General features: G+C 40.1%; 1 protein-coding gene across 2 annotated transcripts in view; it reads left to right on the top strand.

The window, feature by feature from the left end:
- The window catches only part of SLC38A5 (solute carrier family 38 member 5), a 776684-nt gene that overhangs the window by 733773 nt on the left and 20051 nt on the right, over positions 1-22860 (top strand). For both annotated transcript variants that reach the window (XM_044080289.1, XM_044080288.1), the window contains 2 exons: positions 2199-2343; positions 20248-20351. In XM_044080289.1, coding sequence (XP_043936224.1) covers positions 2199-2343; positions 20248-20351 — 249 coding nt within the window. The remainder of the gene's footprint in view (positions 1-2198; positions 2344-20247; positions 20352-22860) is intronic.

Genomic DNA, 22860 nt, shown 5'->3' with positions numbered 1-22860 from the left:
GCCTTCACTCTTGAGGATTCTGCAAACACAGAGAAAAGGACTTATTGATCTCTTTATTGTGACATGCAGTTTTTCAAACTCAAGTGTGTGCATGAGGGGCAACAAGCTGTGTACTACTTATTACTACAAAAAAATCAGCAGGGAAGCAGTAAGAGACATAAGGAGAGTTGTATATTTTTTGCTATAAATTTACAGCTGAACAGTTGTTTTACTTTATTTTATACTTTGATAACCAAGCAAGTGAGCTGGCCTACTGACCCTTTTCAATCACAACCTAGTGCAAAAGTACAGAACATTTCTAGTATATTTTTTAACACTAATATATTGCATGTGGTACATTAATACTAAGTATTTAACATAACATGCATATATTTAGCTCCAGAATTACAGCAGTTTGTATACATGAGGTTGATGTACATGACAAAACTAAGCAGTAGTGCATTTTTAAAAGGAGTAGAAGTTATATTAAGTAAATTCTATTTACAATGCTTAGTGGAAATGAATTGTAAAAAATTATATTTACAGTGAGTTGAGTACTAGAACTGAATTTTAGACTTAAGCCTTCACAAAAGTAGGTGCAATTTGATTCATTTTGTAGAAATATATATATATTTAATAATCCTAATGTTTCTCATCATTAACTCTTTTTAAGTGTAAGAAGTATGACTGGGTGTTTCTTGAGTGCTTCTAAGGGAGCAGCTTGGTTCCCTGATTTGAAGTAATCTTTTAAGTGGTGGCATGTAGCCTTGCTTTAGAAATTTAATTATCAAACTACATAGTAAATGCTTTTTTTTGACTGGTAGCTAGTGTGATTTTTCTTATAGGTTGCAATAGTGAGTGTTAAGATCAGCGAGTAAGGCAAATAAAAGTATTTTATTAGTGTTCAGCTGGTCTCAGTTTTGATTTGGTTTTTGTATTTATCATATTGAACTTTGACTTCATACATACAAGAAGAATAAAACAACAATATTGTAATTACAGTTTTCAACTTAACTCAAAAGTTTGCTAAGGCATGGGTTTTATAGAATTTAACTGGCAAATAAAAGAAAAAAATGCCATTAAAGTTAGTTACCATGTTCATTTTAATTATTTATTTATTTGACATTTGTTTACCAGGATAATCTGACTGGGTCAAGAAGAACCTGTTTTTAGCGGAGGACCAGAGAGAAAAGCTCCAAATGCAGACATAATATAAAAACATATTACAAATATATTGCAGTTTCATAGCAAGGAAAATAGGTGTTCCATATTCATCTGGAAAAAACAGACAACAACAATTTAATAAGAGCAGGTATCTAACAAGTAAATAGTACAATACAAGGCTTTTTTTTAGATAATGTTGATAATAATTTCCATAGAATAAAGGTAAACATTGTTAAATAATTTCCATAGAATAAAGGTAAACATTGTTAAATAAGTAAGGTAAGAGTCCAGGAAGTGGGAATTGGAGAGACATATCTCTTTTACTGAGCAGCTTTTGTTGGTATTACTTAAGATGTGGTCATAAAGTCAACCTGAAGAGGATTAAGCAGTAGAGTGAAAAAGCATAAAGGAAGTAGTAAAAAGGTGACATTTTGACTAAAACGTTTGCTGGGTATCTGTCTTACAAAGAGTTTTGACTTCATACATGGAAAAAGAAAAGTATTAAATTACACAGTTAATGGTGTTTAGTTGGACTCAAGTTTGCTGAGGTATTTGGTTGTCATACTAAATTCTGACTTCATGCATACAAGGACAAAACAGTGGTGTTGCAAAATTCATGTAGACTCAAAAACATTTGCCGAGATGTTTGTCTTTAACATATCGTTTTGACTTTGTACACAGAAGAAAAAAATGTGAGTGGTATAGCTACTGTCACAATGCTCAAGTGGACTAAAATGTTTGCTGAGATATTTATTTTACCATACTGAGTTCTTATCATCACACTTGCAAGGGTGAAAAAACAGTGTGTGTGTGTGTAATAAACCATTTTCATAGTGCATGCTGCAAATGAACAGAATAACATCATTTATCATAAGTCACCATAGCATTACAGTTTGTTTGGGTTTTTGGTACTGTGTTATCAATGATGATTGCCATTGCATGTAATGCTATGCAGTTACTCCTATTCGTAATGCTGCCTTTCAGAAATGGAACGTATTTTAGCAGAAAGCCTACTTGCATAGGCACGTAACATTCTATTATTTTTCCTTTCTTAGATTCGCCGTGCACTTCAGCAGCTTTTATTCCCTGGGAAGCAATTCAGTTGGATTAGACATATAGCTATTGCCATCTCACTCCTTGTCTTTGTCAACATTCTGGTCATCTTCGTCCCAAATATTAGAGACATCTTTGGAATTATTGGTGAGCTGACTGGCCCTGTATTATTATTATTATTATTATTATTTTGTTATTATTAGCGTGTTATATATTTTTTTTTTACGGGGGTGGAAATTGAATAAAAACTACTTGGTGTCTACATATGTATTGATGTATCTACTGATTTCTGGGAATAAAATTACTTAGTTTTTTTTCCCCTGTAACTACAGTGAATATGCAGAATTTAAAAGGGATAATCTCCTAAACTAAAGGAAAGGAAATTAGCTATATGAATTCCAAACAGAAAGAGGAAAACTTAAAAAAAAAAAGAAAAAATGAAAGCACATATATCCATTACTAAAATGGATTGTGGGAATTCTGATTGACATCACTGTGCAACGTATTAGGAACATTGGAACAATAACAGGCAAGAGATCACACAGACCATAAAATGCCCACCCATTTAGACCTTTAAGCAGACACACTTAAAAGTCCATGCCTCCCTTTTCAAACACATTAAAAGTTCATGTCTCCCTTTTCAAACATATTAAAAGTTCATGTCTCCCTTTTCAAACACATAAAAGAGCTTACCTCTCAAATCAAGCAAGGTTGTACATGACAGTCCTGATATACATTTGCGCCTATCCATCCAGTCATCAAGCCTAGCCTCAAAGGTAGTTAAAGTAGCACTCTAACCTGTAGTGATAACTTACTCCATAGTCTGGAAATGCATTGAGGTAAGGACCTGTTTACCCAGTAAGTATAAGAACAGTAATGGAACACAGGAATTAATAACGAAAATGAATGCGCTATCCAGTACAACAATATCAGCAATGGATGAAGACCAACACTTATCATGTGACAATCTCACCATCAATGTAGTTCTCCTGATTTTACTTTTAGTTAAGGAAAACAGAGAAATTAGAGTGGAGATGTAATAGATTCACTTTTGAAAAATAAACCATGTAATTGAGAAGGCTTACTCTGATGTTGAATCCTTATTCTGGAAAGTATCCACATGGGACTAAGCCTTTCCAATTCACAGACCATGCTACATTTGATTGTTTTCCCCTCGTGGAGGTGCCAGCAAGCCACATGGTAATGCAGCATACTTAGGGAGTGACTATGCCAATTAGCCATGTGGTATACCCCCCCCCCCCCAAGAAATGTCTGCTGCTCCCAATTTGCTCGGCTGAGTTCCAGCAAGTAAACTCTTACTCTTAAGAGGAACATGTGAGCTACATCAAAAAAGAGCACTCATCATTCACTGCTTTGGGATAATTTGTTGTGCAGGAAAGGACAGCAAAGCTGTGTGGGTGGGAGGCGTCAGTGTGTAGATGTGTGCATGTCTTTAGGGACATAAATGAGGCTGCAGGAATGTGTGTGTGTGTGTGTGTGTGTGTGTGTGTGTGTGTGTGTCTGTGTGTGCGTGTGTCTGTGTGTATCTGTGTGTGCGTGTGTCTGTCTCTGCTTGTGTGGTCACATGCGGGAGTAGTTAGGGAATCAAGACTGCATATATATGTGTGTGTCTCTGTTGAAACATGTGCGGGGATCTATGAGTGAGTGTATCTGTGAGTCTGAGTATGTGCAGGCGGCTTGTTTGTGTATGTGTGTGTGCATATGTGTGTGCATGCAGGGGGGTGCCTTTGCTAACATGATGCATGGGCTACCTAGGGCAGTTAGGTGGAGAGGAATTCGATCTGAATCCTAGGAAAAGGTCACAAAGATTCAGAACTGATGGTAAAACTTTTCTGGGACATAAATGGCATATGTGCTCACCCTTTTAGATGCATAGGTAAGCACTAGACTAGCTGCCCTTGTGGGCCATTTTAAGCCTAGCCATTTTCCCTTTTTGTGCTGAAAATATCCTATCCCATTTGGTTACAGACTGGCCTTACTTATCCCATGGTCAATAATTATATTTTACCCCTAATGAGAGTAACTGGGGTCACACCATAGATAATTTGAGGGGACCCATGCTTTGGGTAAAGTATTTAGGAGCTGCATCTGTCCATTAGTAGTATAGGGCGCAGTCCTGGGGTAAATGTTCTGCTTCCCATCCATAGATCTAAGTTGCTCTTGAAAATGGAGTCTGTTCCATAGCAGCGATATCTGCTATGAAATATACCTGTCCCTCTAAAAAGTACTATTGATTTGCTGATGTGCAATAAATCCATCAGTAATGGGTCAGAGAATGTCTTGAATGCCATACACAGAGCACCTCTTAGCAGTTTGTAGGATACTGAGTATTGTGACTGGACTCTGAGTCGGTCCATGTAGGACATGTTGTTTAGGCCTTGTATCCTTTTAGTAAGGTATCTCTGTGGGTATTCCAGTTGTTGCATGTGTCTGAACAGATGCATGCAAAATGGGGCATTACAGTCAATGATTTACCTAATGAGGGCCAAGTAAATGGGGAAATGACATCCCCTAGATCTAGACACAATCCCTCTGTTTATAAGCTTTGCAATATAGAAGGACTTTCTTACAATAGACACATGTTCGTCAAAAATTCGATCACTATCCGCATAAGGTCCCAAATCCAGAACAACTAGGTCAACTCTTAGGGGCAGATTGTCAGTGTGGTACTTCCCTAAGATAGATCATCATCAGAGATGATGCCAGAGTCAATAAAGTCCGTAACTTCTGATCCGACACAGGCAATCCCAGGAGTATCAGATCCGTTAACTCTGAAACCAGGGGACTGATCGGAGTTGGAGCAGCTAAAGGGGTCTGGGCTGGTCCAAAGCTCACAGGTCCGGTGTGGGCCAGAGCCAGAAGAACTCCCAACTGAATTTAGGCTTTGAGGAACTTCCTTATCATCTAGTCCACCTCTGCTTTGGAAATACTTCTTGTAGACCTATAGGAAGAAGAGGATGACCAGGGTCTTGAGGCCTTCTGAAGAGACTTCTGAAGAAAAGGTGAGTGCAGTCTGGAAGGAATTAGTTCTCAACAAGGAGTTCTGGCAGATGGGAGAGTCAAATTTGGTGGGGTGGTCAAGTCTGATGGCATCTGAATCTTGGGTGGCTAAGCCAAAGTCAAAACCAAAGAAGGACAGTGGTCAGCAAATCACTTCATTTGCGTCTTGATCTCAGATTTTTCTCATTTATCCCCTTGTGGCTTGTCCACAAATTTCTTAGTGGATAGGAACACTCCAGAAGTAGAAGCTGAAGAAGAAGGTAGAAGGCCCTTCAGCACCAATTTATTTCTGAGCTCCACTAAGGCTGAATTATTAAAATCAGAGCAAATGTCACATCCAGCATATGGAGTTTATCTGTTAAGGCAACGGCAGGTAGTTTGTCTTAAAGAAATTTCTAAAAGTGTCTTGGGTGGAAGATATCTCTGGTTTCAGTTTTATTTTGAAGGAGACTGCTTTATGGTCAGACCTAACAAGTGATGAAGATATGCAAGGGATGGTGCAAATGCTTCCATATTAGTAAGGACAAGATCCAAGATTAATCCCCCAGTGGGTAGTCTGACTAATTGTTCCAGGGCATTTGTGTTGATAACGTCCAGGAATCTTAGTACTTGTGCACTAGTGTTGGTGTAGGTTTCCCAGTCTATAGCTGGATAGTTTAAATCACCTAGGAAAATTGTATTGGGTTTAATATTAAGTGATCCTAGTTCTTGTAGATAGGCATTGTGGCTTTCTTTTTCCATAGAGGGAGTTCTTTAGTTAGCTAATGTGTGGTATGGTTATTTGGATGTGAAGAAGCTCTATTGCATCATGCTGCTTTACCAGCCTTTATGTGTCTCCCTTCTGAATGTAGACTAATACACCTCCACCTTTTCTCCCCTCCTGCGCAGTAGCTGGTGTAAACATGTGAAAGGCATTATAGTCCTGCACATCTGGAGTGCTCACCACTGTTTTAAACCATGTCTCAGTCTGTACACAGACATCAATTTCTTCCTGGGTGAGAAGGGCTTGTACAGAGTAGAGTTTCTTGTTCAGGCTCCTAGAATTGATCAGTAACACTTTCATATTTCCTTTGCTTACTTCATTATGTTGGACAATGTCTTTGCCAAAAATCAAAACCCTAGAGGCAATAGATACATCCATCCCTGGCAAAGCATCTTGGTCTGTTGATTATATCCTCCCAGGCTGACAAATATTGGATCCCCTTTGAATGACACCAAAAACTAAGCCAATTACTGAAGTCAATTATTTTTTGCTCATATTGCGGCATCATCCTTGGAGAAGGTAAAATGCTGCTCAATACTAAGCTCATACCAGCCTGGGACACACAGTATGAGAGCTCCATCGTGTCTCTCTTCATGTAATACAGGGAGATTCACCTCAAGTCATTGTCACTAGCATGAACTATGACAGAGCCCTACTAGTATTTGTTCTTCTAGAATTTGAATGCATGGATTGTGACACCAAACAAACAACGAACCATCACTCTTTCCGTACTCAGCCTGGTAAGAGGCCCATGTGAATGTCTTACAGTGGAGTCATCTGTAACAAGAATGTTTGTTAGGGCGATGCCTGCCTTGTGGGCTCAGCATTTGTGACTTTGGCACTCCTTTTGCTATGCGTGGAAACAGGCTTGATATGCTTTGTTGCTGTGTTGTGTTTTGGAGGTCTTTGAGGTTTACGCAAGTTAATCTTTAGAACCTCATCATATGTTCGATTATGTGTATTGTGATGGCCTTGGAGAGGTGTGATGTGTGGAGTAATGATGATTTTGGTGTGTGTGTGTGTGTGTGTGTGTGTGTCTGTGTGTGATTTTTTGCCTCCAAGAATAATATGTATGTACATGTCTCACACACTGTGTAGTGCCATTTAAATAATACAGGATCATCAGACAGCATGAGAAGATTCTTGCACTAACCCAAGATACTCAGCTCAGTCAGGCTGGCTAGAGAAGTTGTGCGGAAGTGCTGGTCCATGATACTGACAGGAATAACTCTAGGGGCAGTGGTAACTATGACTGTTTGGAGTTTGGTTTTAGAATAATGTTTGGGTGGACTTGCTGTTGAGTATTTAAATACAAAACAACTAGCCTGGAAATCTTCTGCCACCAGCAAGAACCAATAATCTAATTATAATAAAAAAATCACAAATTTGATACTCAAATTAATGCAAGCAGTGTCAGTACACTCAATATTAAGCAATGTTATCACACATCTTTTAGCCTGGAGATTAGTTTAAAGGGACAGACTTTGCAAAATGAGAATTATGTGCTTACTGTCAACACCCAATAAACAGGGAGAGGGAAGGGATTCTATTGTCAAATTATCATAAGGGACAGGTAAAAGCAGATGTCCTTCTATTCTCATGTTGCAGTATTAATAATATTAGTGAGTTGCTGCCTGCAGCACTGGACATCCGGCCAGTATACCAAAGTCTTTCATCCAGGGGTTTGTGCGATGTAAAATGCAGGGGTCATAAACTGATGTCAGCTATAACTGTGATGTCTGCGCATACCCAACTCAGAATTTTTCTGCTGCAGTGAGAATCAGATGTCCATCTGCCAGTTCAGAATTACAGCGTTCACTTTACATCATCCATCCACTTTCAATGATCATTCTCCGGCTCTCCGCTCAGAGATAAGTACCCTTGTGGGATTTTCTTTGCTTATTTGTTTTTTATCAGACATACATGTCTTCTACTAAGGGAAAGTTTGCTTGTGGTAGGCAAATACCTTATAAGGACACACATGACCAGTGTTTATTTTGTCTGGGGAGGCTCACGATTACAAGGCCTGTAAGATCTGTCAATCCGTTAATCCAAAAACCCTTAGAAGCCTTCTAGCGGCTTTAAAACTTTATTTAGAAAACCAGCGACTACGACGTTTGGCGTCCGGAATGGAAAGTGGAGCAGGCCCTTCCGATGAGCCACCTAGGAAGAAGGCCAATAAAGTCATCTAGTTTTATCCTCGAGGCGGATGTCAGCCCAGGATCGCTCCATACGCCAGGTACTGTGCAGGAATCGGGAACTGAATCGGAATCTGGCTCTGCACATATCCAGAGTATGTCTGCTGAGGGTTTTCAGCCATCACACCATGGTGGTGAGGGGGAACCACGGCTCACTGTTTTGGAGGGCCCTGCTTCTACAGTCTTTGCATCCACTATAACACCGGCTCCTAGGCCCACTTCTGCTCCCACTTCTCCTTTAAAAAGGAAACAGAAGCAGAAGCACACTACAAAAGACCCTACACCTCTCTGGGAGACCTTCCCCCAAACTCTGTTTAAGGCTTTTCAGGCTCTTCAGACCCAGATTTCTCAGGCAGGCCTACCTTCCTTCTCAGATGACTCCTTAACTTACTGCTCATAGCTGGATTCACCCAAAGACTTTGTTACCCCAGAAAAGGAAGAATCTCTCACTTCTGACTCCCATGGAGAAGATTTCTCCTTGCAGGATACCATTTTCCTGTTCAGACAACATTTCAAATGGGAACTATCACATGTCTCTGAGACAAAAAAGAGATACTTTGAGTTATTGCAGATGGAGCAGCCCTCACCATCTGCAGTTCCCCCTTTCTTCCTGTCTTTCAGGATGCCTTCTCTGCTTCCACACAACCACCTGCTTCTAACAGGCCAGACACAGTTTATAAAGTGTCTGCTCAGGAGCACTACATTTTCAAAAAAAAACAGCAGATCCAGTAGTGATTGCTGTATCACCAGATAAGTCCTTTAGGCAACTTCCTTCCTCTTCCCTACAGGTAAAGGTAGTAAATTTATGGACAGGTTGGGGAAGAAAATTTATACTTCTTCCACTTTGGCCATTAGGGATATTAATTATCAGACACATATGGCAAAGTTTGCACTAGATTCCCTGACCAAGGCCTGTAATCTGTCAGAGGTTCCAGAATCCCCTGTTAAGTCTCAAATAAGTACCCTTCTGTCCACGGTTTCTCAAGCAACCAGACACTCACATCAAGTGCAGCTATGATGTTGTAGAAGCTTCCTCTAAGTCATCTGCTTCTGGTTCTGTGCTAAGGAGATCTTCATGGCTGAGACTTCAGCCCTTACCTTTGGAATTTCAAGCTAAGTTGCTAGATGCACGTCTGGACAACAAAGCCCTATTTGGAGCTGCCTCTGCAGATTTACTTAAGTCTCTACAGGAAAAAGGCAAGACTTAAAAAACTTAAAACATCTACTAGTCTCACCTGTTCCCAGATTTCATAGAAATTACCCTCCAAAAACCTAGCTTTGTCAAGAGACAGTCCCCTCACCCATCTGCTACTCAGTCCAGGGGATGAAGACATACCAGAAAACAATCTGCTCCAAGGTCTTCTACCACCTCCACTCCATCCTCCTTTCGGAGGTAGCCAGATACAGGCAGAGCTCCTCCACTGTGACTCCCCTCCCTTGACCAGCTCCACTCCCTTATCCCTCCCCTCCTGGCAGAAAATCACCTCAGACAAATGGGTGCTTTCTATCATCGAGAGGGGATACTTTATGACCTGGTGGGCTACCCCTTCCTTACAGGGGATACCACAACCCCCTCAAAATCAACTCCCACTACTCCCACCCATCCTCAGCCATCTTCTCTCTCAGGGTACTATAGAACCAGTACCAGAGGATCAATTAGCCAAAGGATTTTATCCCACCTCAATCTATTCCTCAAATTGCCTACTTTCAAAATGCTAACTTTGCAGCACTTCCTTCCCCTCATACCTCAGCAAGTCTTCATGGTCTCCCTGGATTTGAAGAATGCTTACGTACATATCCCCATCTTTCCCCATTAAAAAAGATATTTATGTTTCTCTGTGGGCTCCTCTCATTTTCATTTTTCTGCCTTACCTTTTGGCCTGTCCACAGTGCTAAGAGTCTTCACAAAGTGCCTACACCCAGCCGTTGCACACACTGCAGACTGCAGGGCTTAGAAATGTATCCCTACTTAGACAATTTTCTTATTCTACACCAGGATCCGCTCATCCTCTCCCAACACTTGGACAAAGTGTGCAGGTTCCTACAGAGCTTAGCCTTCACACTAAATGCCCCAAAGTCTCAAATGACTCCATCCCAAGACCATGTCTTCCTGGGGTGCAGGATCAGGACAGACTTGATGTCAGTCTTTGTCGCACCACAGAAAATAGAGTTTCTTTCTCAGTTCTTTCACTCCCTGCTACCTCGGACATCCATCACAGCAAGGGAATTTCTCAGGATACTAGGATACATGGATTCCCTGATTCCCATGATCCCTCTTGCCAAAATACACACAAGGAGGTTTCAGTGGGCCTTGAGAAACTCTTGGAGCCAACATTCTCATCCCTTGGATAAAAAACTGCCCTTTCTTCCATGCTTAAAGAAGGAACTCTCATGGTGGATTGCCACCATTACCCTGAATCAAGGGGTCCCATTGCAACTGCCCCCACTCAAACAGCATCTGTACACAGAAGCGTCAGATTTAGGTTGGGGAGCCATCCTTCTGCATGCCAACAACCTGCACAAAGTTCAGGGAGAGTGGTTTATTTAGGAAAGGAAGGACCACATCAACCTGAGAGAGCTAAAGGCCTTATCCTTGGCCATGCAGACCTTTCAACAGATCCTTCTGCCAGGCACCCTACAGGTCATCACAGACAACATGATTGTTTTGTGGTACATAAACAAGCAAGGAGGAACAAAGTCTTACCCCCGCTGCAGTCTGGCAGTAAAGGTTTGGTCCCTGGCAACAGATCTCTAAATTTACTTGCAAACAGTCTATATCCCATCAGAAGAAAATGGGGTAGCAGATGCCCTAAGCAGAACCTTATTACCCTCCCATGAATGGATGCTCCACAGGGAGGTATTTCTGGATTTTATTCCTCAGGCAGATCTGTTTGCCTCCCCCAGAACAAACAGATGCATCTCTTCTGCTCAAGGCTCCCTCATCCACAGGTTTGGAAACTGGACACCTTCTCCTTTTCATGGGAGGGAATGCTCCTTTATGCCTTCCCTCCATTTCCTCTGATTCACAAAGTCCTCCTGAAAATACAGAAGGACAAACCAAAAATCCTGCTGGTGACTCCCTCCTGGCCAAGACAGCACTGGTTTCCCCTTCTCAACCTTTTAGCCCAGGGCAGTCACCACAGGTTACCTAACCGCTTCGACCTACTCACACAAAACAGGGGACCCTGATTAAACCCCACCTACTCAATCTCAAACTGACAATGTGGGTGATAGAGTTCTGATCCCCTTTAGGCACCTATGCTCACAGGACGTACTCACTTGTCCTGCAGGAGGCCTGGAAACCAAGCACCAGGAGAAATTACTTATCGAAGTGGAAAAGATTCTCCCAATGGTGCCTCAGGAAACAAAAGGACCCTTTTCTAGTTTCTGGTCGACTGGTCCTTTCCTACCTGTGTGAGTTACTACATTCGGGGTTAACCTACTCTTGAGTAAAAGTACACCTATCTGCCATTTTTGCTTGTCTCCCCTGACCTCTCCTTTGGCTTCCAGACTGGAAGTCAAGCTGTTTCTGAAAGGGGTCCTTTATATAAGACCTCCCTGTAAGCCTATCCCCCCCTCCTTGGGACCTCAACTTTGTGCTGGAAAAGTTTACATTGGCACCTTTTGAGCCAGCCCACTCCTCCTCCCTTAAATTCTGCACATGAAAAACAGTTTTATTAATGGCCATTACTTCTGCCAGGGGGGGTCCCTGAGATCCAAGCCCTTATGGCTTCTCCTCCCTACCTTATTTTTCATAAAGATAGGGTTTGTCTCAGAACTACCCCTTCTTTCATGGCTAAAGTAGTCAATGAAATTTCCTTAAACCAGACGATTAACCTACCTGTGTTTTACCCGCAACCACAGAACTCCTTGGAAAGGGCTTTGCATTCCCTGAATGTTTACAGGCAACTGAGGTTCTACCTAGATAAGACAAAATCTGTCAGACACTCTGACTAACTTTTTGTCTCATTCCATCCCAGAGCTGTTGGCAAGGCAGTGTCTAAACACACTGTTGCCTCTTGGATTTCTAAGGCAATAGCCTTTTCCTACTCCTTTCATGGAAAGCAACTGACTTCAACTGTCAAGGCCCATTCCACTAGAGCAGATTCCTCTTCAGAAGCCTTTTTTAAAGGAATTGATTACTCCTTTATCCTAGAGGCTGCAGCTTGGTCCTCTGTTCACACCTTTATCAAACATTACAAATTGTACCTGATCTCCAAGGCTAAAGTAGGGTTTGCCAGGTCTATCCTGCAGGGCCTCATTGACTCTGGTCCCCTTCATGCATCTTCCTAGAGAGATGTGGTACTCTTACTAATGCTATGAATACTGCAACCTGAGAATAGAAGGACATTTAATAATTGTGTAAGAACTTATCATAACCATAGATGTCCTTCTCTTCCATGTTGCAATATTCATTCCCACCCACCACCACACTCTTTTTTCCTTCTTTTGATTGGCCACTTTCATACACTGCTAGGGTGTGCCTGGGATATTATTGCTTGGGCTCTTTCCTATTGCTGTTGGGGTCTCTTTCTGTCTTTGCGGCAGCCAGTTTCTGAGTTGGGTACATGCAGACATCACAGTTGTAGTGATGTCAGTTTATGGCCCCTGCATTCTACATTTAACCTACCCCTGGATGAAAGACTTTGGTATACTGGCCATATATCTCCAGTGCTGCAGGCAACTCCCTAATGTCATGAATACTGCAACATGGAAAACCAGGACATCTATGGTTATGGTACGTTCTTATACAACTATTCTATACACTAGGTTTAAGAATATAATGACAACAGGCTGGGTGGGTGGAAACAGAAATTAAGACCCTTCACTCTGAGCTGAATGGTCTGGAAGTGCTCCAGTGCAAAGCCAAGTCCTGAACTAGCCTGACATACACTCAGTACATAAGAATGAAACCAGGGCCTAATAACACCAGTTAGGCCACTTAAACAGCAAACAATGTAGTGGAACTATGTTCTGGAATCACTAATATAAGCCTAAAGAACTTATCCAAAGCAGATACAGACTGTTAAAATGAATTTAAAATCAGATCAAGAAATGAAAACACTTGCCTGTCTTTCTCTGTCTTCTTCCATTTATCTGTAAAAAGTATCCTCCTTTATTTTAGGTATGTCACTGTTCCATAATGTCCTGTATGCTCTAGCATTAGGATTTTTGGTTTTCATCCAGACAGCTCAGATTCAACTCCCGGTACAGGAATCGGCTACTCTTTTGGGGTTGGAAGTTGATACAATGGTTAAGTGCTTACTTTACAGACACAACGTACAGGGATTTTTTCTTACCTTTTGGAAGCACAGCTGTGTTATAAAAGTCCCCTTGGGGACATTAACCTAGTAATCACCTTTGACCTATAACGTACGAGTATTGTATCATGCTTCAGTGCTTATATTTAAACTACTTTACATTAAGGAAAATGATCAGAAAGCCATTATACACTTGTGTTCAATGGTAGTTATTAGCCATGCAGTCCAGGAAATCACTGAGGAATCTAGCTCAGTTGTCCTTTTGCTCCAGAGTACTGTTTGGTTCAGTCACTTGTTCAGTGTCACACATTAGGCAAGTGGAAACGGAGACAGAATCAAACCCTACAATACAAGAAGTAGCTCAATAATCATTCATATCCTTAGTCCTCTGCACTGACATAAGTGTATCATTCAAGAATTAACCCTTCCTTTACTAATCATAACCAAATTGATATCCTCCCCGAAGAAACATGGCTGCTTAATATAGCTTTCTCTGGAGTGGGAACATTCATTTTTGTTTATTTTTCCCCATGCTTACAAGCCATCAAGCTTCTTGTTGGGGGTGGGGAAGTCACACAGTTAACCATGAAGGTGCTTTGTGCATCCCAGTGACAAGATTTTTTTTTTTTTTTTTTTGGTCTAACCTTGCTCCATTGCTCAGCACTTGCATCTCCAAAAGGCTGTCTATGCCTTTGCACTCCTCCATATGTGCTAATACAGGCAACCATCAGCTTGGGAGCCCACATCCTCATCTTTCCCGACACCATCTCCCCACCTCATAATGGGCCTCTGCTCTCCAGTTGAGGACCTGTCATTGCAGCAGTGGCATGAGCCAGGCAGAAGGCACCATTTTTTCCCTTAAGATGGGTGCACCCATCCTCCTGACCTTCACCATCATGCACCATGATTTTTATTTGCACCTAACAGTGCCTCCTTTCTTTGAGCTCAGAAAATAACATTAGGTACACATAATGGTGTTCTCTTCACTTACTATCTGTGTGTTGCCATGTGCAACTGTTCTACTGGCATTGTAGTGTCAGGTCTGGGCACGACTGTAATGGAAAGCTCACCTGCTAACCTCCAGCAGGAGGCAGTTCCTCTAATGTACTCCCCATCACTAGCCTTCCCATAACATGAACAACCTGATGTCAGCAGCTCATTTCCATCTAACCAATGGGAATCTTCAGGATGAACTTGCTAAATGCACCCAAGTCACTGGTGAAGTTGTTAAGGCCAATCATTTCTGCTTATCAGGACTGTTTTACATGTTTATGAAGCAAGATTACTTTACCACTGTGAAACATCACTTGCATACTCCTGTCACCAAAACTTTCATAAAATAGATCAATGTATTATAATACAGGAAATTCCTCAGCCCAAACTGTACTAGAGTGGCATGCATCTGTCGCACATGCAGTTTTCAGGCCACTAAGTTATGTATACTGGACTGAGTGTTATTTCTTTCATAGCACAGTCATATTGTGACTTTCTAACTGTGTCCCTTCACATAAAATAACTTAAATGCAAGCACAGAGTCTGGATATGCTACTTGTCATTATAAAGTAGTGACACACCTGGAAAAGTTGAAAACTTAGTAAGTTTTCCATGTACAGAGCTGCAAAAAAGAAGAAACTGCAAGCTCAAGTGGTGGCTGAGGCAACTTTTCAAGAACAAAATGAAGGTCCCAAGAATGAGGAATAGGCTTTCTTGGAGGTTTAATATAAAGGACGCCTTTTCAGAAATTGTTTGACTTAAAATCTAAAAGAAAGAGATGGATTCAAGGGCAAACGAGCATAGATGGCTGACAAATTAGCTTTAACAGATGTGAATACAAGACCAGAATTGAGTAGCTCACACAAATAAGAACGAACAATAGGAATACCCACAGAAAGAGGGTCCAGTTCACATTTATGACATCAAATAGAAAACCTTATCCACTTAGCCACATAGAATTTTTTAGTAGTGGGTTTTCTGGCCTGCTGTAAAACCCAAAGTATGTCCTTAGAAAATTGGTGTCTAAAAAGAATCAAAACCATATTGCCAGAGGATTCAAATGAAGGGTGAGTAAATTAGGATGAATGGGAGGTGCCTTGCCCTGTGTAAGAAGATCCATCCCATGAGGTAACTTATGATGCTTGCCTCTGCCAGATATAATTGAAGGGGAACCAGAGACATCTGGGCCAAAAGGGAGTCACCAACAAGATTTTGGGCCTGTCCCACATGATCTTGTAAAGGACTCTTGGTAACAAAGGAAGAGGGGGGATGGGCATACAAAAACATCCCCTTCCAGGAAAAATACATTGCTTTCAATTTCCAAGCCAAAAGAACTGGCACTCTGGAACAGAACCTTGGACGTTGCCTGTTCAGAAGGGAGGCGAAAAGGTCTACTTGAGGAGTACTCCACTGATGGGCATTGTCCAGGAAAACCTCTCTGTGAGGCATCCATTTATAGTCTTTAGCTAGCCTCTGATGCTAGTGTAAGTTTATGTGATGCCTTTTTTCTCTGACAGTAGTTTTTAGTTCTTTTGACAGCTTTTTAATGTCAACATTGATTTGAGTTTTTTTTTTCTTTTTGCTACATAGTTTAAGAAGATTTCTTCTTTTGTTGTATTATTTATTTATTGACATTTGATTACCGGGAAAGTCCAACTGGGTAGGAGCCCATTTTCAGTGGAGGCCTGGGGAGAAAAGCTCCAAAGTATTACAAAACATTTTAAGAACAATTATATACAGTCTTTAAATAATAATACAAAAAAATACAGTATAAATAATTATACCAAATGAAACATAATATGAAAACATTGGTTAAGAATAGATATAATTATATCACAATGATTTAATAGAGATATTTTATCCAGTTTATATAGAAATTAAAGGTAAGTTAGTATAATGCAAACAGGAATTGCAATACAAAGTGAGAGAAAAGCAGGCTTATGGTAAAAGAGAAAGCCAGGTGAGAGAAATTGATAGATGTAAGGAAGTGAGTGAAGAAGGGCGAGTAAGGAGATGTAAGGTATGAATATGTATTTGTTCACATTTAAGGATGTGGATTATCCTGCTGTTGAGCAAGAACAAAGCCAGTTTTTGTCTAGGAAGATTACCTATTTATGTATAATTGTAATTCTGCATACTTTCTGAAATGTACATGAACAGACATTAATTTATTACGTATTTATGCATGTTGACCACCAGGCTTGTTTACTTAAAACTTCCCATTTTATTTGGCTCTGTAGGGACTGCCAAGTCATTGCATTTATCCACTTGCACATAGAGTTTGCTTTTGTCAGTATCTTGGGTAATACAGTTCATTTTGAATTGAGAGACTTCATCAGAGAACAGAACATGTTGATAAAGACTAGGTCAAGAACATTTTGTCCTCTAGTTAGTTCCTTGAACTTTTGAACCAGGGAAATTTTATGTCTGAAATCATGGAATTATGGGGGTGTAACTTACTGCTGAAGTAAAGATCTCCCATTTTATCGTTGGGTGGTTAAAGTCTCCTAGGATAATGGATTTTCCATTAATATGAAGTTCACCCAGTCCATTGAGGAGCCTAACGTGATTTTCTGAGAGCACTGTGGGGGCCCTGTAACATGCTATGATCTGTTTAGTGGTCCTGTTTAGTATGATTTGGATATCAATCAGTTAGGTTTTTGGTCACCAGGAATCAATCTAGAAGTGATGTGTTCTTTAATAAATATGAATATTCTACCGCAGTTACCGTCAAGCCGAAAGGTATGGCAGGAGCAAAAACCTGGTAAGAAGGTACTTTTAAATAACATGTACACATGTATGAATTCCAAATGCAACAGGGCCTTAAAATAAGGCAATGTTTTTTATTTTATTTTATTTGTTTTGTTTTTGTTTACTGGGGTTTAGTCAAAAACTCATTTTTCAGTGGACGCCCATGGAGAAAAGCTCCAACATATTACAGACACTTTTAAACATACATTCAGTAATATACATAAACAGATGTTAAGTAATCCACATTAACAGATACATTTGCTGAACAGATTACATTCATATGAAAACAGAGGCATTATTACAGTAAAAAATATACGTATGTATTAGTAGATGTTGAACGTTGAACATTCAAAGAGGTGCATTAATTGGTATGTCGCTTAGGTAATGGATCATATGATTAGTGCTTAGAAATTCAAAGAAACTCAGGTAAGGGAAGGAACTAGGTAGAGCAGAAAATATTAATATTGTAGTTAAGAGGTGAGGTGTAAAGCAGGTTCAGAGACAATTTTGTACATGGCTGTAATATGGTTTATATTAGAAGTATAGAGGTGGGGGTGCAAAGTGTTACAAAATCTTGAATATAACTGGGGATGCTAGTAAAACTCTTCAGGCATAGATGAAGACTGGTTGTAGGGCATAGGATTCTGAAAAAAGAGAAGTGGTTTGATGACATGGCATGCTGGAAATAGCAGTTGACATTTTTTCCTGGAGATATATAGGAACCGAGCCATTGATTTGATAAGTGAAGTTTTAGTTGTATTTTAAATGAGTTTGCATTCTGAATCGATTTTAGTGGTAGTGGGATGTGGTTTCATAGTTTAACCACACTCTTTGAATATAGACAGTCAGTGTTAGTGGGATGTGGTTCTATAGTTTAGCCACACTCTTTGAATATAGACAGTCAGTGGTAGTGGGATGCAGTTCCATAGTTTAGCCACACTCTTTGAATATAGACAGTCACCTGCAGTATTAGAAGGTTTACGTTACAGTGATTAGTGATGTTTCTCTAGTGCATAAATTCTGTCGGGCATAATGTTTTTAAGTGCTGGGCAATTTTCTGGCTTATATAGCAGTCTGTGCATTGTAGTTAGCTGAGAAAGTTCTAGGTGATGTAGTAGCTCTAACCAGTTTAATTCTTTAAGAGCTAGGCAGTGGTATGTTCTATTGTTATAGTTTACTGCAAATTTGGCTATTTTATTATGACATCGTTAGCATATGGATAATTGTGAGACTTAAATGTTAGTGAAGAGTGGGGCAGCATGGAGGAGAGTTGGCTGTAAGACAGTAGAGGCTATATGTCGTCTGGTTACATCAGCGAGAGAGATTTTTTTACTGTTTGTAATGTACCTAGTTTTTGATGATTTTTTTTTAACCACATGTGATACATTGTGGTCAATTTTTAACTGGTCATCTACGATGACATCCAGTAATTTTGTATGGTTTAGTTGTTCTTTCATGGTGTTACTGGCAGAGATGATAGTGAATAATGTTTGTTGGAGATGTGCTTTAAGATGAAAAGCAGTAATTTCATTTTTTTGGGGGGTTTAGAATGAGTTGGCTATGTTTCAATCAATAAGAATTGTTGTGTAAGGTCTTAAGAGTTTAGAGAGAGATTTGGCAGAAAAGATCAGGGCCGAATCTAAGCATATTAAATTAGGGTAGCATTTTTTGTAACCGTGTATAGGTCATTGATGAATATATTGAAAATTATGGGACTTAACATATATCCTTATGGGACACCAGTAATTACTGACAAGGAGTTGGAAAAATCATTTTTCCATTTTATTGTTTGTACTCTGTTTGAGAGATAACTCTGGAACCAGTGCAGTGAAGAGAGTTGATGAGCCCTAAGGATGAGAGGCTATGCTAATAGTTCTGGTGGGAGATTATATCAAAAGCCATCCAATATGTTAAGATTCCTGACTCTGATCATAGATTAGAGCCACCTTGATGTGGTGTGGTGCTTGATATGTTTATTTTGTTAGGTTTGAGATCGATTAGCTGGACTCTGCCTTAAACAAGCAGTAAAGGGACAGCAAAGACTTTAGCCAGTATGCAGAAATCCTGGAATAAGCGGTACAAGTCACCTGTTGCAAAATAAGAGTAAATGTGTACCATCTCCTCCTATGCTAACACATACTGGAGCCCCTTTGAATGACACCACCTAAAAGTCCCTGCATAGGCCTCCAAGACCTAGAAGCAATCATCTTTTCCCTATACATTGGTAGAAGGAAAGATTGAGCTATAAACCAATCATTTGTGACATGCACGGAGAGCTCTGTCATGTCTCTCTGCACATCCCTCAGGGTTTTATGTGCCAGGTCATTCAGACCCACATGGACCACTTATATGTGATAATCCTATTTGTTTGGTTTAAGGGTCTATATGCCCCCTATTCTGTCAGAGATATGGGTCCCAAAAGGCAACTCACTGTCATCCTTTCTTTGTCCTGTTTCATAAGAGTTGAGTCAGTGTGTCCGACAGTGGGATCACTAATCACTAGTACACTTTTGTTAGAAGGGTGTGTAGATGCCTAGTTCTGAATTGGTTAATTACCTGGTAACCCCTTACTGTTCTAGTGCTAATAAGTGCTGTAGTATATGATTTACTCTGAGTCCTAGAATCTCTATGTCTTGGAGGCTTAGGCAGGGACTTTTAATGTCATTGGCATAAAATAGTTTGGCATATGATAGCTTATTGGTATTTATGTGGAAACAGCGGTGGTGTGTGTTGCTCACAGGTTGTGTTTATGAGAGGGAGGCGTCAGTTTGGTTAAGTACTTATAAAATAGCAGCAAAGTTAAGTCTTAGTCAGTTACATTGAAATAATAATGAAAGCGCATCTTAACATTTAACTTTGACATGTTTCATGCATTTTCACCCTTTGAAATTATTTTTTATAAGTCTTTATAGTTAGCACTGATTTCACACTGTTGTACCATTTCAGCAGTCTTGCTTTACTTCATGCTTATGGATTCATTCTTCCTTTGATTTTAAAGATTAAAAACAGAAAGCAGTTATATATTTGAATACACTGTGTGATATGACTTCTTTCTGTATTCTAGGTGCCACATCAGCTCCAAGTCTAATCTTTATCCTACCTGGAGTCTTTTATGTGCGAATCATTCCAGAGGAAAAGGAGCCAATGTTGTCTCGATCAAAAATCATGGTAATGTACCACATGAAGCTACTGTAAATATTCATTGTGAGCTAAGACTAGATGAGCTCTTCCTTAATTTAAAATGGAGGTACTTAACTTATCCCGCTTTCTATACCCTTTTAGATGTTTTTTTTTTTTTACTTTGTACTGTGCAGGACTGCTTTTTTAACTACAGTCTCCCAGCCTTTAATAAGACTGCTCTGTTGTGAGGACTCATTTGCAATAAGCTGGGTTAGCTCATTTTGCTTATGAGTAAGGGCTCATTTGCAGGTATGCTACATGACTAGTAACGAAGTTAGGGGTGATACACACATTTTTATCAATTCCTTGCAACACTGTCAACTACTTATAAAGCCGGGCTCTTATACAGCATTTTATTCAAGGCAGCTCAGAAGATTTGCAGAATAACTTTTGCCAAGTCCACAAAACATAATGGTTTTAGGTTATCTGTAATGCTTTAGTGAGTTTAACGTAAATGTATGACATACTTTTGATGGACTGAAATCACAGCAATTGTTCTGCCTCCCCTTAGCAAGTGTAATCTCCTAATCTGTAACAAGACGTATTGAGAAGGTTTACTCACCACCACAGTAGTGTTGTCAGATAGTGACTCAATCAAAATGACACCTGTGGAGATCATTAGTTTACTTCAAAAACTGTGTAGACCTTCATACAGGATGACATTCCAGTATGTCGAATAATGATGATTTGACACACCAACAGTAAACATGTGGCTGCTCTTTCCACACTGAAATAAAATGAGGGAGAAGGAGTGCAGATAGTTAACAGAGCCAAGCTACAGGAAAACAGCTAGGACAAAATACAAAAAAAAAAAAAAAAAAAATTTTCTTAGCTGAACAGCAAATACACTAGCATGTGTAACATGGTAATCCCCCCCTCCTCAATATCTTTAGATTTCACAAAATAACAATAACAATAAACATTAAGTTTGTCATATATTTGGAACCTCTTTCTCCACAGGAACCTGAAAATCAAGCGGGAGGGAAGAACAAGAAGTTAAATGTAAACATCAAAATGAATACTTGCTGTTGCCGACAACTAGGAAGACCAGGACAAGTAGGAATGGAACAGACCAAAGTTTAGGTTTTGGAAAGGAAGACAGGGCATGGAGGAATACTCACACCTGAAAGGCATATGATTATCACAAGGGAAAGTTCAAAGTCTTGGCGGTGTCAGGTAGTGGAATCTGAAGATGCATTCTCATTCTTGGGGAGAAGTGGCACCAGATCAGTGAAAGTTCTGAAGAAAAGTCATGCAGAACCTTCCTTGAATCACCTTGACCTTACCTTATGAACCTTTCCATCAATATTAGGTATATTTTCTGTAATCAGTCCCAGAGGCCAGTTGTTACGATGAGCATCTTTGTCTTTAAGAAGAACCACATCACCTACTCTTAAATTCGGCTTATCGACTTGCCATTTACTGCGACCTTGAAGATTGAAAAGGTATTCCTTCTGCCAACGATTCCAGAACACATTAGCAATGTGCTGAACTCATTTCCATTGTTGTCTATGAACATTAGAGTAGCTGAACTCCCCAGGAGATGCAGACACTAACCCCTAATTTCTGATTGAGCAGAGTAGCTGGAGTGAGCAACACTGTAGAATCTGGCTCAGCAGACACTGGAACTAGTGATCTGGCATTGATTATGGCAAACACATCTGGGAGAAGAGTGATTAAGATCTCATGGGTGAGTTGGAAAATTTTGAGATGAAGCAGCATAGAATCTAGAATCCTTTAAGTGATCCCATTCATGCATTCCCAAGAACCTCCCACGTGAGACAAACAAAGAGAGTTGACCTTCCAGTCATATCCTTTGCTAATTAAGAAAAATTCTTTACTTCCAAATCACTTTTTGCCCCTGTGAAGTTGTTTCCAAATTCCGATCTTAGGAGCTTTACTGTTCCTCTTATAGAGATAAATCTTTGGAAGGCATTAATAAAACATGAAGTCTCCATAGACTCTATAACTTCAATATCTACAGTACTAATGCTGAGACAAGTAAACAGCACGGCCCAACATTTGCAGTTAGCAACTCTGCCACGAGTTCTATGAGTTGCTGTAGACCAGGGGCCAAAAACATCCATGCCAACATGTGTAAAGGGTGGTTCAGTGCTTAGTCTGTCAGGTGGGAGATTTGCCATTTGTTGTTGCTGGTGTCTCCTTCTCAGGTTTTCACACTTGACACATCTGTAAAGTATGGAGGGTATGTGTCTTTTAGCAGCAACAATCCACAAACCTGCAGATCTTATAGTGCCCTCAGGAAAGTGGCAACCTTGGTGCTGAACTTGCTCATGGTAGTGTTTTACCAGTAATGTTGCAATGTGTTATTGGCCTGGAACAATGACAAGATGTGTCTTTCTATATCAGTAAGGTCAGCCCTTCCCAAGTGACCTCCAACTCTGAGGAAATCCTGGCTGTCAATTACTGGGTTCATGTTTTAAAGAGAGCTACATTTAGAAAGACTGAGTCCCTTTGAAATGCTGTGGAATTCCTG

This window comes from Protopterus annectens, chromosome 8.part0 (genome assembly GCF_019279795.1).
Source record: "Protopterus annectens isolate FY-2018-M chromosome 8.part0, PAN1.0, whole genome shotgun sequence".
In the NCBI taxonomy this organism is placed as follows: Eukaryota; Metazoa; Chordata; order Ceratodontiformes; family Protopteridae; genus Protopterus; species Protopterus annectens.
The sequence above is the reverse complement of the archived record's forward strand: the minus strand, read 5'-3'. Positions and strand labels throughout refer to the sequence as shown.